The following is an 18,734-nucleotide window of genomic DNA, read 5'->3' as shown; positions in this document are numbered from 1 at the left end:
GACTAAAGCATTATCTATTTCTATTTAACACAATACTGGCAATACTGATAAAAATTTTTTAAAGAATAAAAAGAGATAAAAGTAAAACTGTAGAAAATAAAAAACAGTATCAGTCTTAAGCAAATGACGTATCTTAAAAAGTTAAGGAAAACCAATTTAAAATTACCATAGGAAATAATTCTGCTTATCCAAGTTGTTGGACATAAGATAAACTAAACACATACCTTTCTTTATACAAATGTATATATACAATGTATATATAATGTATTTCTTTATACAAAATTTAAAAATACATTAGGAGAGATACCAATTGAAAGAATATGAAGTACTGGAGTACTAATTTAATTTAGTAGAGAAAAACTATATAATCCTAATATTAAACATATTATATGGAATAATTCTATTAAATGAACTAATAGAACAAGACATTTTCATCTTAGTTGAGAAAACTAAATTGAAAGAAAAAAAAACAAAAACTCCCTAGATTTAGATATAGATTGAATGGACTAATCAATTAAAACTTCCACAGATATTTCACAGAATTTGAAAAATCAACAGAAAACTTCATCTAAAAAATTAAGTAGGCTGTGTGCCAAAAATTATTTTAGTCATTAAATCAGTTCCTACAACATTATGAAGTAGGTATTATGATCCCCATTTTGAGGATGAGGAAAACTGAGGCTCAGATAGGTTAAATAACTTGTCTAAGGCCAACCAGCCATTACGAGCAGCTAAAATTTGAACTCAGATCTGTTCTAACAACAAATAGTGATAGCATAATTGGAAAAAGAAATCATTAAAACTATTTAAAATTTTCATGGCAGTGACAACTCAAAAACCAAACTCACTGCCATCGAGTCAATTCCAACTCACAGCAACCCCCTTTGGGTTGCTGAGGCAGTAAATCTTTACAGAAGTAGATTGCCCAGTCTTCCTTCCATGGACTCGCTGGTGGGTTTGAACTGCGAACCTTCTGGTTAGCAGTCAAATGCCTTAGATGAAATATGCTAAACCTAAAAACTTCTACAATAAGCATCAAAATGAGAATCAAAATAAGGAAAAATAAATACTAATCAGTAAAGTTTATTATCCAAACCAAAAAAAGAATGGATATAAACTAAACATAATTATTTCAGTTATTAACAAAACTCCAAACCAAAGTAAAAGCAAATCTCTGAGTGCCACCAACAGATGGCAATAGCAGACACTTGTACATGGTTCCCTTGTACTTTGAACAAATGGGCTTATAACAAACAGGATTTGTTATAAGCAGAAAAATTTCAATACAGTTTTTATTCAGATTTTAATTGATAAGTGGTTAATTAAGATGGGCAGTTTACACAAATAGAAAATAAGATACTTTCTTTTCACAGCATCAACAGAAATAAAAGAAATGTAAATGTATATAACTGTATTTTACTACCATGCAACCAAGCAAAATAAGTAAAAATAACAAAAGGCAATGAAGTGAGCCTGTGGAGAAACAGGTCTATAGAAGCACTGCTGGAGGGACTTCATATTGGTCCAATTCTTCTATAAAGCACTCTGGCAACTCATATCTAAAATAATGAAACTCTGCATATTCTTTAAGTCTGTCACTCTCTTCCAGAAATTTATTCCAAGAAGGAGAAAAAAAGCTATTGTACAAAGATGTTTATTACATTGCTTGTTATAATAAAGATATTTAAAAACAAACCAAAAGCCAAGCAAATTAACTATGAAAATTATAATATTTTAATATCCTTTTAAAACATATGTAGCTATTAAATCTTATCAATGTGTAGGCCATGTTTAATACAAAGAAATATGTATACCCTGATTATAGCTATGAAAAGAGTATTAAAACAAACATGTGAGGGAAATGTGAAAGGAAATAAAGAGTTTTAAGCTTAAAATGTGTTCACCTTTATGTTTGTTTGACCGGGCTGGATTATGTTTTAAATATTTAAAGTTTTAAACGTAATTTTCAAAACTAAAGATAAAAGGAACTCTGGCAACATAGTGCCTAAGGCACTTGACTGCTAACCAGAAGGTGGCAGTTCAAACCCACCAGCCACTCCTCGGAAGGAAAGTTGGACTACTTCCGTAGTGATACTACCTTGGAAACCCAAGGAGGGGTTGGGTCAAACTTGCCGGCACATAACAACAACAACAAAGATAAAAGGAATTTTGTTTCTTTAGTATTAATTTGTATGATAAATGTACATTCAGTATGTAGATTGGTTAGCTTATGTAAGAACTAATAACCATGTATAACCTTGTTTCTATGGAAAAAAAATAGTTTCTTCAGATTCATCCCACATTACACTAGCACACATAGTTTGAGAACTCATAAGTTGGGAACAGCCAGCTTTGGTTTTTAGAAAGTAAAAATGAAAGCAGTGTTGGGGGTATAAGCTTATTTCTGATACACTAAGAACACTGTAGGATGAAACAAAAAGTACTTCTATTCTCCTTTCTCTATGCAGTGTCCATACTCATGAAAAACCACTATCCTTTCAGTACCTTTTAATTTTCCTTTCTATTTCTGCTTCCAAATACTTTCTTTTCCCCAAAAATTTACCTTCTTTCCCATTCTTCCATAAAAAATTTAAATCACTAAAATTATTTAAACATTTTGAAATAAACAGTACATGAAAATAAGTGACTTGTCACTTATCAAATAGCATAAGCTACTTGACAGCAGTAATTACATTTTCAAAATTGTACATATCGGGGCTAGGCAGTTATGAGATATCATTTCACATTAATAATTTTTTGAAAAAGTAAAATAATCATACCATCAAACTGGTCTTCACCTTCAGTCATTAGTTCATCATCAGAGCAAATACTCAGAACATTTACCAACATTTCTGTCACTAGTCAAAAAAAAAAAAAAAAGTTAAACATCAGTGACCATATACAACCGTCTATTTGTATACATAGCAGCCAGTCACATAAATGATCAAACAATTTTTAACACAAGATAACTAACACATTCTAATGTAGCAGGAATGATAGAATTAAAAAATGTAAAGGTTTTTTAAATAGAGGAAATTCAATGGATAACAGATCTTAGAGGGGTATTTTGTATTAAATAAATGTTCAGGTCACTCAGAAAATAAAGCCCCAGGACCAGGTTTGCTGGTCTGATAGAGCCTGATGGAACCACTGAGACTATGGCTCCTAGTTGCCCTTCAGGTCTGCAATTGAACCCACACCTATGGCTTCCAGCCAAACAAAAGACAGGCATAGGAGTTGAACATTTAATTTAGATAGATACACTCCTTGGAGAGAACAATCATGGGAGAAAGAAGGGCTGTTTATGCACAGGGAGACAGCTCAGGGGGCAGGGGTGCATAGAGGGATGGACACAAGGAAGAGGTGACTGTCGGGAGGAAGTGGGAGGGGAGCTGTTGCATTGTGGTGAATTGTAGTTAATGTCATGAGACAAAGTGTATGTGAATTGCTATACGGAAAGGAATTTGCTCTGTAAATTTTCATCCAAATCACAATTAAAAAAAAAAAGTACTCAGAACAAAAAAGAAAAGAAAATAAAGCCCCCAGAGATAAAAAGAGAAATAAACAACATCTGAATGTATACATTTCAAATTTTCATTCATGGATGATACAGGTCTAACCATAACCCAGCATTAAGGGGAAAAAAAAAAGCCAAGATTCAATCTTTTAAGAACTAGCTTCAGCAACTCCCCTGAAACTTATTTTTAAAGTTCGTAATGACTATCTAACAACCTAAATCCATGGCTCTTTCTTGGCATTATTCCTCCTTATTAATTCTATGTATCTTTTCCTTGGTTCCCAGAATTGGACTTTGGGTTTTCCTACTTTTCAGAACATTTTTCCCCCTCTAATCTTCTCTAGGATTCATTCTTCTTTCTGAGCTCAAAATTTAGATACTCCCTAAATCCTCTCAACAGTCCTTTTTTATGCAAAATTTCTTGGTGACTCCATCCACTATTACAGTTACAATTTCAAGTATCACTTCTTTGGAAATGATCAAAAACCTATGTCTCCATTCTTGAGGCTCTGGATTTCCTCAATGATTTTATTGCCACTGTCTCAAACATTAGTATATTGTCCATTTTCCCTATTAGAATATAATCGTCATTGGTGTAGAACATTGGTTTATTTACCACTGTATCCCCAGAACCAAGAACAGTGCCTGGTACATGACAGGCACCAATAAATGTCTGAAAAAAGAGTAAACTGAGTAAGAAAGGTGACAAACATTTCAATTAATAAATAAAAATGCCTATTAAATATTACCCCCAGATGCCCTGATAGCACCTAAATAGTCAAATTCAATGCCCTTATAAACTTATTCTTCCTTCCACAAATGTATTAAAAGCATACTATATGTCAGGTATGATGCTAGGTGCTGGGATTCAGATATGAAAGGTATATAGTCTCTACCTTCATAAAGTTTATTAACTACTGAAGATTATACATATGCTAATTAACCACAAAAGAGTGATGCTGATGGTATGCAAATGTATACATAAGGCCTACAAGTTAGAAAAGGCTTTTGGTAGATGGTTGTTGTTGTTGTTATGTGCCGTCGAGTCAAACCCGACTCATAGCGACCCCTCCTTGGGTTTCCAAGGCAGTATCACTATGGAAGTAGGATTGCCCAACCTTCCTTCCAAGGAGTGGCTGGTGGGTTTGAACCACCAGCCGTCTGGTTAGCGGGCAAGTGTCTTAGCCACTATGCTACCAGAGCTTAAATCATGAAGTAGGAATTTGCCAAGTGCAGAGGGCAGATAACACATTCTAAACAGAAGCTAGAAAAAGTATAAAATAGACATACAGATCAGTGGAATAGAACTGAGAGTCCAGAAATAAAATCTCAAATTTAAAGTCAATTTTTGAAGGATGCCAAAACAATTCAATGGGGAAAGAATAGTCTTTTCAACAAATGGTCCTGGGACGACTGGATTTCAAAGGGCAGCTCAAAAGGACAAAGAAAAATATTATAAGGAGATGTGCAAAGACCTGGAGTTGGGAAACTAGAGGGGGATAACACGATCAGCATTTCTCAAGCTGAAAGAACTGAAGAAAAAATTCAGGCTTCTAGTTGCAATAGTGAGTTTTATGGGCAAAATACTCAATGATGCAGAAAGCATCAAAAGACAATAGAAGAAATACACAGTCATTGTACCAAGAAGAATAAACAACATTCAAACATTTCAGGAGGTAGCTTATGATCAAGAACCAAACTGCACTGAAGGAAGTGGCAAAAAGAAGGTTCCAGGAATTGACAGAATACCCACTGAGATGTTACAACAAAAGGATGCAGCACTGGAGGCGCTCACTCATTTATGACAAGAAATTTGGAAGACAGCTACCAACTAGAAAAGACACATATTTGTGCCCATTTCAAAGAAAACTGATTCAGCAAAATGTAGGAATTATCAAGCTGTTATCACTAATATCACATGCAAGTAACATTTTGCTAAAAATAATTCAAAAACGGTTGCAGCAGTACATCGACAGGGAAAGGCCAGAAACCAAAGCATGATTCAGAAGAGGGTGCAGAATGAAGGATATCATTGCTGATGTCAGACAGATGTTGGCTGAAAGCAGAGAATACCAGAGAAATGTTTATTTGTGTTTTATTGACTATGCAAGCATGTGACCATGTGGATAATTAACAAATAATGGATAACATTGTGAAGAATGGGAATTCCAGAATACGTAATTGCACTCATGAGGAAACTGCCCATAGACCAAGAGGCAACTTTTCAAACAGAGTAAGGGGATACTGCATGGTTTAAAATCAAGAAAGGTGTACATCAGGGTTGTATGCTTTCACCATACTTATTCAATCTGAGCGAATAACCGAGGAAGCTGGAACATATGAACAACATGGCATCAAGATTGGAGGAAGGCTCATTAACCAACTGTGATATGCAGATGACACAACCTTGCTTGCTTAAAGTGAAGAGGACTTGAAGCACTTACTGATGAAGAGCAAAGACTATAGTCTTCAGTATGGATCACACCTCAACATAAAGAAAACAAAAATCCTCACAACTGGACCAATAAGCAACATCATGATAAAATGTGAAAAGACTGAAGTTGTCAGGGATTTTATTTTACTTGGATCCATAATCAACACCATGGAAGTAGAAGTCAAGAAATCAGATGTCATATTGCAGTGAGTAAAGATGCTGCCAAAGACCTGTTTAAAATGTTAAAGAACAAAGATGTCACTTTGAAGACTAAAGTACACCTAACTCAAGCCACAGTATTTTCAATCTCCTCATACACATGTGAAAACTGGACAATGAATAAGGAAGATCAAAGAAGAACTGACACCTTTGAACCGTTGTTTTAGCAAAGAATATTAGAAATATCATGAAATGCCAGAAGAACGAACAAATCTGTCCTGGAAGAAGTGTAGCCAGAATGCTCCTTACAAGGGGGAATGGCCAGGCTTCATCTTACCTACCTTGGTCATGTTGTCAGAAGGGATGGTCTGGAGGTATCATGCTTGGTAAAGTAGAGGGTCAGTGGAAAAGGGAAAGACCTTCAATGAGATGGACCAATAGTGTGGCTGCAACGATAGACTCAAGTACAGCAAGGACTGTGACGATGGTACAGGACTAAGCAGTGTTTAGTTCTGTTGCACACAGGGTTGCTGTGAGTCCAAGCTGACTCGATGGTACCTAACAATAATATTCAATCTAATGCTAAGCAAATTATGTGAGGAGCTGGACTATATGAAGAAGAAGTGCAGCATCAGGATTGGAGGAAGACTAACCACCTGTGATTTGCAGAAGACACAACCTCGCTTGCTGAAAAGGAAGAATACTTGAAACACTAACTGAGGAAGATCAAATACTGCAGTCTCTGGTAAGGATACATCTCAATATAAAGAAAACAAAAATTCTTACAATTAGACCAATAGGCAATATCATGATATATAGAGAAAATTTTGAAGTTTTCAAAGATTTCCTTTTACTTTGACCCACAATCAATGCCCATGGACACAGCAGTCAATAGTGCACTGGACAAATCTGCTGATAAGAACTCTTTAAAGTCAAAGAGCAAAGATGTCACATTGAAGACTAAGGTGTACCTGGCCCAAGCCATGAAAACGTAAGAAAAATGAAAAATAGGTGAACTATACACAAATGTTGATAGCAGCACTATTCATAACAGCCAAAAGCAGAAACAACCCAAATGTCCATAAACTGATAAACAGATAAACAAAATGTGGTATACCCATAAAATGGAATATTACTCAGCCACAAAAAAGAATGAAGTATTGATTCATGCTTCGACCTGGATAAATCTTGAAAATATTAAGGAAAAAGGAAATCACAAAAAGACTAAAGATTCTATGGCTCCATTTATAATAAATATCCAAAACAGGTAAATCTATGGAGACACAAAGTAGATTAGTGTTTGCCCAGGGTCTGTTGGAGAGGGTTTCGAAGAAATTGGACAGTGACTGCTAATGGGTAGAGTTTCTTTTGGGGTATGATGTTCCAAAATTGACTGTGGTAAATGATTCAAGACTCTGTGAACATACTGAAAACCACTAAATTGTCCAATTTAAATATGTGAATTATATGGTGTGTGAATTATTTCCAATAAAGGTGTTACAATAAAAAAAGAGGAAGAAGAAAATGTATAAAGGCATGAAATTTAAAGAACCTGGAACATTCGGAAAATTAGTTGTGCTACATTATATTGTGGCTGGAGCATAGAAAAGATAAATGAAAAAGGCAGGATTTGAGACTGGAGAAAAAGTAGTGAAGGTCATGAAGAGCTCTGTGTGACAAGTTAAAGAACCAACTTCATCTTGAAAACTACAGGAAGCCGTCTATGGATGTCAAATAAAACCTTTTACATATATAAAACTTTCTGCCCAGAAGTTTGCTGTGAAGGAAAGGTGAGGAAGTCACAGCACAGAAGTAGCTAGAAAGTATAACTAAACCAAAAGAACCAAACTCACTGCCACCGAGTCAATTCTGACTCACAGCAACCCTATGGGACAGAGTAGAAGTATCCCAATGGGTTTCTATAAATCTATACAGAAGCAGATTGCCTCATCTTTCTCCCACAGAGTGGCTGGTGTGTTTGAACCACCCGACCTTTTGATTAGCAGCCCAATGCTTTAACTATAGTGCCACCAGAACTCCTTACAATGTATAACAGATGGGGGAAATGTTATTTATTTTTCATTTAAAGATCAGATAGACTAAATATGAAATTTATGAAATTGCCAGTAGAGAAAGCTTGAAGATAACAACAGGTCTGGCAAAGTAAGGTTCCTGTGGAAGCAAAAGGGTTATAGAGTCTAGAGAAACTAGAGAAGAATTAAAGAAGAGTACACTTTATAGTTTACAGCAGTGTTTTGTTCTGTTGTACACAGGGCTGCTATGAGTTGGAGCCAACTTGATAGTACCCAATAACAACAGTTTATAGAGAAGGGGGAACAGGAAGCAGAAATAGTTCCCACTAACCCTGAGATCAGAAGAACTAGATGGTGCCTGGCTCCCAATACCAACCAGTCAGGAAGGGATCAAACTGGAGATCCTAGACAGAGTGGGAGGAAAAATGTGGAACGAAATTCAAAAACAAAAGTGACCAGAATTACTGGTCAGATGGAGTCTGGCAGAACCCCCAAGACTATGGCCCCGGGTTACCCTTCGGGCCTAGAATTAGACTCATGCCCAAGGATTGGCTCTCACCCCAACAGGAGAAAGACCGACATGCAGAATACCTACCCTAGGGCGATGCACTCACCTACTCTAGGGAGATACACCCTTTAGAGCAATCGTCCATGGGGTACCAGAGGGGCAACATTCACATAGAGGGAAAGCTGGACAGACAGAAGTGCGTAGTTAAGAAGGGCACAGCGAAGAGGAAGCCACAGGGAAGGGAGGGTTTGTTATGGTCGGTGTTCTGGTTAACTAGTGCCACTCTGACAAGACTACACCACAAGTGGGATGGCCTTAACAAACAGGAGTTTATTCTCTTACAGTTTGGAGGCTTTAAGTCCAAGTTCAAAGTGCCAGGCTCCAGGGGCTGGGTGAAAGCCCCTCAACCTTGGGGTCCAGCTCTGCCTCCTGCTCCTGGCCCACTGGAGCTACAGGCTTTTCTTCACTCAGATAGTTGCTGGCTGCTGAGGCTGACAAGCCCCAACGTTGACAAGTAAAAAGGCACAGTCCCAATGTTACCAAACCACACGGCAGGCAATTAATTTAAGTCCATTGTAAGTCCCAAGGTCGGCATAGCACAGCAGGATGATGAGCAATGACATGGCTACACACAGGGTCCAAGCGTGCCATAGGCTAGAGACTATTTCCCAAGGCTTCTGCTTAAATACAGGAAGCAGACCACATTCCCTAAGGCAGTTACTCAGCTGCTCATAGGAGATTCCACCATGGAGTTGATTACCAGTCTCATCATGGGGAATACTACATCCAGCTGCCCAGCCACTCAGCAAGGCCCAGCCAAGTTGACACAGAAACTGAACTACCACAGTTGGGGATGGTAATTGGGGTGTGAAATCAAATGTACACGAACTATTGAATGTAAAACAAATTTTGCTCTGTAAATTTGCACAATGCACAATAAAATTAAAAAAATAAATAAAATACCACTAGTGATGTGTTTCCCTGCAAGTGAGAGAAGTAGGTAAAAGAAATATTCTTAAGGCATTTAAAACAAAAGATGACATTCAGAATATCCCCTCAGGGAAATGAGAGAGGAAGATTAGGGACATAAAAGATGTATGAATACTATTGACAGTTCAGATAATGCTGGAAATCAAGCAGTAGCACCAATTCATAAGGTTATATAAATGTTTCCAGTATGCTCTATGACCTGGCTGTAGGAATGGAGAAAACGGGTGACTGGAGTTTACTAGAACTAATACTTACAGGATAAAGGAAGTAGAATGACAAGACAGAAAGGAATTTGAGAGTGTTTTAAAAAGGAGGAGAGGCAAGAAGGTATCTCAATAAGGAGAAAGTCATATGGTTTCAAAGGCCTAAAGATCCCAATGAAGACGAAGAGCAGCTATAATCAAAGTGAGAGGTTGCTGGAACAACAGCATCAGAGAGCACTAATGGTACCATCATTCTGACAACATATCCACGTCATCTTCAACCATTCCCTCCCCTTAACTAGGAAATCTTGTTAAGTCTCACTGATTATACTTCTACAATTTCTGTGGTTCTTCCTATTGTCCATTCCTAATGCTGCCAGGGAGTCGGTAAATCTCTACTTAACTTTATAACAGATCTCCCAATCTCTAGTCTTTCTTCCATCCAGTTTATCTTCTCAGAGTAATTTTTTTAAATTACTATCATAGTCATATTATTCTATTTTGGTGGCTTCCCACCACTTATCAAAGTTGCAATTTTTCTGTGTGGTGATAAAGATTCTCATGATCTAGCCAAGAACCAATTTTTCATTCTTTTTTTTTCCCATTCTTTTTCTACTATTAATCTTCATATATTCTACTGTCTAATCAAATTGAATCATCCAATATTTGTCAAAGAGCCTTTATACCTTCTTGTTTTCAAGTTTAGCCTTGGGCAGTTCTCTTATCTAGAACTCCTTTACCTGTATCTACCATTGTCTAAGGCCCAGTTCAAGTGCTACTTTAATCTCTCTGACAGAAGTAACCTCCCCCCTCTTCGTAATTCCTATAAAACTATACTTATACCTAGTAGAGTGCTTCTTGCTGTTGTTAGGTGCCATCAAGTCAGTTCCCTGTATGAAAGAATAACACATTGCCCATTCCACTGTTCTCACAATCATTGCTATGTTTGAGCCCACTGTTGCAGCCACTGTGTCAATTCATCTCATTGAGTCTTCTTTTTCACTGACCCTCTATTTTACCAACATAATGCCCTTCTCCAGGGCCCGGTCCCTCCTGACAACATGTCCAAAGTACATGAGATAATGTATCATCATCCTTGCTTCTAAGGAGCATTCTGGCTGTACCACTTCCAAGACAGATTTGTTCATTCTTCCGGAAGTCCATGGTATATTCAATATTCTTTGCCAACACCGTAACTCAAAGGTATCAATTCTTCTGCTGTCTTCCTTACTCATTGTCCACCTTTTGCATGCATATGAGGCAATCTGAAATATCATGGTTTGGGTCAAGTGTACCTTAGTCCTCAAAGTGACATCTCTGCTTTTTAACATTTTAAAGAGATCTTTTGCAGCAGATATACCCAATGCAATATGCTGCTTGATTTCTTGACTGCTGTGTCCATAGGCATTCATTGTATATGCAAGGAAAATGAAATCCTTGATAACTTCAATCTTTCCTTCATATATCATGATGCCATTTACTGGTCCAGTTGTGAGGATTTTTGTTTCCTATATGTTGAGGTGTAATCCATAGTGAAGGCTGTAGTCTTTGATCTTCATCAGTAAGCACTCCAAGTCATCTTCACTTTCAGCAAACAAGATTGTGTCTCCTGCATATCGCAGGTTGTTAATGAGTTGTCCTCCAATCTTGATGCTGCATTCTTCTTCATATAATTCAGCTTCTCACATAATTTTTCAGCATACAGACTGAATAAGTATGGTCAAAGGATACAACCCTGACACACATTTTCCTGATTTTAAATCATGCACTATCCCCTTGATCTATTGGAAAAAGTACCTCTTGGTCTATGGACAGGGTCCACATAAGCACAATTAAGTGTTCTGGGATTTCCGTTCTTTGCCATGTTATCTGTAATTTGTTGTGATCCACACAAATGCCTCTGCCTAGTAAATAAAACACAGTAAACATCTTTCTGGTATCCTCTGTTTTTAACCAAGATCCATCTGATATCAGCAATGATATCCTTCATTCCATGTCTTCTGCATCTGGCTTGAATTTCTGGCAGTTCCTTGGTGTACTGCTACAACCACTTTTGAATTATCTTCAGCAAAATTTTACTTGCATATGGAATTAATGATTTTGTTTAATGATTTCCACATTCTGTTGGATCATCATGCTTACCATGTTATTATCATTATCATTATTTACGTATCCTGTGTCCTACAAATGTGCAAAAACCCGTATATTACTTATATCTTTGTGTATTTAGTGACTCAAAGAAAACAAACTGAAAAAGAAAATAGAGTAAATGAATAAATTGTAGATACATGAACTTCTTCTATGGAAGATCACACAATAACTAGTCGCTCTAGAACACAGGTTCTTAAATTGGAGTCAAGAGACCTCAGGAACTTTATCAATTCACTTCAGATCTATAAACCTATTGAAAATGTTTCTATGTACAGATGTACATACATTTGTATGCGAATTTTTCAGTGGCAAAGTAACTTTTATCATATTCTCAAAGCGGTTTTGTATTAGTAATTATTTTTAGGTATGGGTATTTAAAAAAAGAAAAGAGTCCTTATGTTTAGAGATATATTCTAAAATATTTATGGATTAAAAAAAAAGGATAGCTGAGATTTGCTTCAAAACAATTGGGGAAGGGGAGTACTAAATAGAATGTAAATGAAACAATAATTAGTCATAATCTGATAATTGTTAAAGCTGAGTAATGGGTCCATATTAATTCATTGTATTATTCATTCTGTCTTTGTATATGTTGGAAATTTTCCAACATAAGAACTTAAAAATAAAATAAAAACAGGTTTCTTAGCCCACAGAAGTTTAATAAACACTGCTTTCATCCACCTTTAGGGTTAACCATGCATCTCAGGAAGCCTTTGGCCTAGTTGCTTACCAGGGACTAGATCAGAGTCAAACTGAATTTGTAACAGTGGAGCAAATAAAATATCACTTGCTGCTTTCTAAATCAAAAGAAAAGTTCACTAGAATCACAGGCAGTTAGGCTATCTGCATAGCTAACAGTAACATGGCAAAATATCTAAGGAGTTTGAGAAACTTTTCTTACTGCACTCAACTTTGGCTAGAATTCTATTTGCATATAATATTCAATTCTGAGCTTTACATTTTCAGAAAAATGTGAATAATTTAAAGATCCTTAGAAAAACAGTAAAAAAGCTAGATAAAAAGCAAAAGAGAACCTACAGATTGGGAAAAAATATTTGGCAATGACATATCTGAAAGGGACTTATCTCTAGAATTTATAGAATACTCCAAAACCTCAATAACAAAAAGGCAAATAATACAATTAAAAATGGGCAGAAGACATGAATAGACACTTCACCAGCACTAGTAGCAAAGTTCAACAAGACAGAAAGTAACAAATGCTGGCCAGGATGTGGAGAGTGGGATGTGGGACTCTCATACACTGCTGGTGGGACTGCCAAATGGTACAACCACTGTGGAAAGCAGTATGGTGATTCCTTCAAAAGTTGGAATTAGACTGACAAACCACTGGCAAATTTAACAAAGGAAAAGAGGGAGAAAAATACAAATAACACAAATAAGAAACAAAATTGATGACATCACAACAGAACCAACTGAAATAAAAAGGGTAATATCAGGATACTATGAAGAACTGTACTCCAACAAATTTGAAAATCTAGAAGAAATGGACAGATTTCTAGAAACACACCACTTACCTAAACTAACAAAGATTGATGTGGAAAAGTTGAACAGGCCCATCACATAAGAAGAAATTGAACAGGTCATCCAAAAATTACCAACTAAAAAAGTCCTGACCCAGACAGTTTCACCAGAGAATTCTACAAAACATTCAGAGAACTGATACCAATCTTACTCAAACTATTCCAAAACACAGAAAAGGATGGAATCCTCCCTAACTCATTTTATGAAGCAAGCATAACCTTGATACCAAAATCAGGCAAAGACATCACTCAAAAGGAAAACAATTACAGACCAATATCCCTCATGAATATAGATGCAAAAATCTTCAACAAAATCCTAGTCAATAGACTGCAACAACATATCAAGAAAATCATTCATCATGACCAAGTGGGGTTCATATCAGGTATGCAGAGATGGTTCAACATTAGAAAAACAATCAAGGTCATCCACCACATAAATAAAACAAAGGAGAAGAACCACACGATCATATCAATTGATGCAGAAAAGGCATTTGATTAAATGATAATAATTTGATAAAACCCATTCCTGATCAAAACTCTGAGCAAAATAGGAATAGAAGGGACATTCCTCAACATAATAAAGGGCATTTATGCAAAACCAACAGCCAACATTATTCTCAATAGAGACTGAAACCATTCCTTTTGAGAACAGGGACCAGACAGGGACCAGATACACTCCTTGGAGAATACAATCATGGGAGAAAGAAGGGCTGCTTATGCACAGGGAGACAGCTCAGAGGGAGGAGTGCATGGAGGGATGGGCACTGGGAAGAGGTAACTATGGGGAGGAAGTGGAAAGGGAGCTGTTGTATTGTGGTAAACTGTGGTCAATGTCATGAGACAAAGTGTATGTGAACTACTGTATGCAAAGTGTATTTGCTCTGTAAATATTCACCCAAATCACAATTAAAAAAAAAAAAAGTTGGAATTAGAAATACCATTTGACCCAGCCATTCCATTACTAGGTATATATCCTAAAGAAGTGAGAGCCATGACAAGAACAGACATATGCATACCCATGTTCATCGCAGCACTATTTACAATAGCCAAAAGATGGAAACAACCTAGGTGTCCATGAACTGAGGAATGGATAACCAAACTACGGTACATACACACAATGGAAAACTATGCAACCCTAAAGAATAATCTAGAATCTGCAAAACACTGCATAATGTGGATGAACTTGGAGGACATTATGCTGAGTGAAATAAGTCAATCACAGAAGGATAAATATTGTATTAGTCCGTTATTGTACAAAGTCAAGGAAAGGTTTAGATATGGAAGGGAATTTTCTTCGTTGGTTACCAGGGGTGGGAGGATAGAGTAGGGAACACTGTTAGATAGGTAGAGATAAGTATTGGTTTGGGTGAAGAGAAGGGCAATGTACCAATGTGCGTGATCAACATGGTGGCACTGAGAAAGAGGAAGACATAGAGAGATACATGGGAGGTGCAGACAACAAAGATGAACCCTTTTGCACATACAGCACCGCGCTGTCAGTGAAGGCAAACATGGATATATGGGTGCACAGAGGGGTGGACTATTAGGTATGTGTATGCAGGAGGGAGTGTACCCAAGACCATGTATAGGGCTGGCAGACAATGGTTCTACCAGTGTATTTGTATGTTCCGTAAGAATTCCCAGAGCTGACAATGGACAAGGTTGTAGCACTTCTTGGGCACAGCCAACTACCCAGAGGTAGTGAGTAGCTGAACCTGTGGGCTCGGGACCATAGTTGCAGGGGACATCAAGTTCAACTGGCATAACATACTACACAAAACACTGTTCCACCTCCTGCTTTGGTGAGTAGCAACTAGTATCTTAAAAGCTTGCAAGCTGCCATCTAGATGCAATGATGGGTCTCTCCTCGTACAGAGCAAAGAAGAATGAAGAAAATGAAAGATTCATGGAAACAATTAGTCCAAGCAACTGGTACACCACGCAATCTCAGCCTATACGACTATGAGACCAGAAGAACTAGATGGTGCCTGGCTACCGCTGTCAACCACTTGGAGGGGGAATCTATGTAGTAGATCCTTGATCGAGAGGGAGAACAATGTGGAACAAAACTCAAAATCATTAAAGGAACCAGGTTTGCTGGTCTGATAAAGCCTGGTAGAATCACTGAGACTATGGTCCCTAGCTGCCCTTCAGGTCTGGAACTGAACTACACCTTTGGCTTTCAGCCAAACAAAAGACAAGCATATGAGTTGAACATTTATTTGAGGTAGATACACTCTTGGGAGAAAGCAATCCTGGGAGAAAGAAGGGCTGTTTATGCACAGGGAGACAGCTCAGGGGGCAGGAGTGCACAGAGGGATGGACACAGGGAAGAGGTATCTATCGGGAGAAAGTGAGAGGGGAGCTGTTGTATTGTGGTAAATTGTAGTCAGTGTCATAAGACAAAGTGTATGTGAACTGCTGTATGGCAAGTGAATTTGCTCTGTAAACTTTTACCCAAATCACAATTAAAAAAAAATAGACAAAAAGCTGTAATATTTCCTTATATTACAACAGATAAAATGATTTAGAATGGCAAAAGAACCAAAGATTAACTTAGTAGCAGACTTCCAATGTAGGAATACTAAGAGAAACCTATTGCTCTTCATCTTTACTCATAAGGAACCCATAGAAATTTGATGGTATCTTCTAATCTCTCAGAAGGAGTTAGATTACATGACTGCTAAGTTCACTTATGAGTTTAAGAATTCTGGTAACCTGGTTTCTGATGAGTATACTAGTTGAGAAAATCTATTATTGCTATCTCCTTCCTTGTTTTCATATTCATAACAGAGACATTTAGTTTAGGCATAATGAAATATTACCAAAGAATCTATGAAATGTCCATTTTCTTCCTCCTCTCTCCTCCCCAATACCTCTTTCACCATATAATGTAAAACAGTTGAACTGTAGTCCAGTCTGGAAGCAAGAGAATGAGCAAGATAAATTCTTAATTTCCCTTTAGCTTGATGATGCTATGATTGAGCTATTTCTCATATCCCAAAGATAGAAGGTTGTAAAGTGTAATGCATCCCTTGCACCTAAGCCTTTAACTGGTCTCCTTCTCAAATGCTGAAGTGGGGTAATTCTATCTCCACGTTAACTTAATGCTGGACCTACTGAGTAACTGACAGAGACCAAAGGAAGTCTGCAGAAAACCTTTTTAACATACACAGTTTAAGTATCAACTCTGAATATTAAAGCCAAAAGCTGCCTTGGGAGATGGGACATATCTCATACAGAAAGGAACATTTTGTAACATGGAAGAGGTGAGAAAAAACAGAGGAGGGCATGGAACAAAATGTTTTACAATCACATCTGTACTCTCATGCTGTTATCTTCCAAATATGAAAACTGAGGCATTACTTTGTGAAACAACACTACATAGAAAGGAATAATGGGATAAATAAGGATATTCTAAGAATTCTATAGAACTAGAAGCAAAATTTCTTAAGTAGTATTTATGTTTCCTAAAAAGCCTATTAGGTATGCACCAACAGCTATTCCTCTAAATTATCAGACAAGTATCATTACTAAAATTCTTCACAAATTTTTGATATATGAGAAAAATAGTAAAGTAGAACCTGAGTTTCTCTCCATAATTTCTATCAGCATACAGAACTGATATAAAATTACCAAAACTATCAAACTCGAGGGCTATTAAATTCTCCTATGAATTTCTATGACATCTCTGGTATTAAATTATGCCGAAGAGTCCATTCCAGAGCAAAGCTATCTTTCCATTCCTTCATAAAAGATTTAAGCTAAAGAAAAAAGGAAGAAAACTCAACAGCTGAAGACAACATCCGGCTATTTATAAGTCTTCTCCCAGTCCCCCAGACACCCTCACATGGGGGCTGTAAACAGCTAACTAAAATATCTTTGAGGCTCTCATATCCACACCCACTGACACAAGTAGAGCTGTACCCACAGTGAAATTTGACTTCAGTTTCCTTTAGCAAGTACGTGCCTGCAATAGTAAACTGGAGTAAATGTAACAGGAATAAAACAATTGTTTTGAGTGTTTTTTTTGTTTTTAATAAAAATCATACCTTTTTCTCCAACAAACGGTAAAGACCATGTGAATACATCCATAAAATTGGGCAACCAGTAAGGATGTGGAGAACAATTAAACTGTCGAATATTCATCACATTATTTTCATACTTTAATACAGCAGCTGCAAGGTAAGTTTGAATGTCATGTAAAAATCTGTCTTTACTGCCAAAGTATAAAACACATAAAAATAGAAAAATATCTTTTTAGGGGAAGAAGGGTTGAGTAGTGAATGGAATTAGGGATGGTAGAGGGAAGTAGGAACTCATTTTTAGTAATAACACACTGCTTTAAAAAATATATATATATACACTTTTATATAAAGCAATAGACAGATCTTTACTCATTATTATAAATGAAAATTCCTCATCTTTCTAGAATGTTTATTTTACTTTATAATTCAGTGATGAACATGCACTTTTACTAAATCCAAAATTGTGAAAATGTAACTTTTAGAGGAAACACAGAATGGTAATGAGCAATTTTCTAGGTTTAAAATTTCAAACAAGTTAAAGGAATTTAAGAGAGTCTTTTCAGCTGCAAGAAACCTGAAAAGGATACTTGAAAGGAAATAAAGCAAACAAAATACCACTTTGAAACACTTTATTTATGAATCAATTTCTTTAAGATGGGAAATCAAGTGAAATAAATATTTCACTTCATTTAGGGAAAAAAAAATTCATTAAAATACCAAAAGAGAAAATATTATAGCTACATGACCCAAAAATAACATATTCATCTCAATTTCAAATATCTTTCTAATGTTTCAATATGTTGATATAACTAATACCTTAAAATTAACTGACATAGATTTTAGTCATGGTTATGTTATTTTATGGGACAATAGGTTAGAAGGGCTGGATTGCAATCTAGGCCTCAGCGTGTACAAGCTATACAATGCTGGGTAAATTATTGAATGAATCCATTTCTCATTTAAAAACAGGTGACTAATATATCCAACTTTGCTTACTGCAGAAGTTTAAGATTTGAGAACGCACTTCACGTGAAGACACATTAAATTATAAAATGCTTTGTAGACATTATAATTATAGTAACTATGTGGTTTTATATTCGTTTTAATGAAAAGCACTGATACATAAACGATAAACTCTGAAATTTATAGTTCTGGCTAATATAATCAAAA

General features: G+C 36.5%; 1 protein-coding gene across 1 annotated transcript in view; it reads right to left on the bottom strand.

The window, feature by feature from the left end:
- PPP3CB (protein phosphatase 3 catalytic subunit beta) overlaps positions 1-18,734 on the bottom strand; it is a 58,968-nt gene that overhangs the window by 12,564 nt on the left and 27,670 nt on the right. The window contains exons 9-10 of the mRNA XM_007940613.2: positions 17,589-17,714; positions 2,781-2,858 (exon numbers count right to left, since the gene is read on the bottom strand). Coding sequence (XP_007938804.1) covers positions 2,781-2,858; positions 17,589-17,714 — 204 coding nt within the window. The remainder of the gene's footprint in view (positions 1-2,780; positions 2,859-17,588; positions 17,715-18,734) is intronic.

Source organism: Orycteropus afer, unplaced genomic scaffold (genome assembly GCF_000298275.1).
Source record: "Orycteropus afer afer isolate SDZICR_OR568_19922 unplaced genomic scaffold, OryAfe1.0 scaffold00070, whole genome shotgun sequence".
NCBI lineage: Eukaryota > Metazoa > Chordata > Mammalia > Tubulidentata > Orycteropodidae > Orycteropus > Orycteropus afer.
The sequence above is the reverse complement of the archived record's forward strand: the minus strand, read 5'-3'. Positions and strand labels throughout refer to the sequence as shown.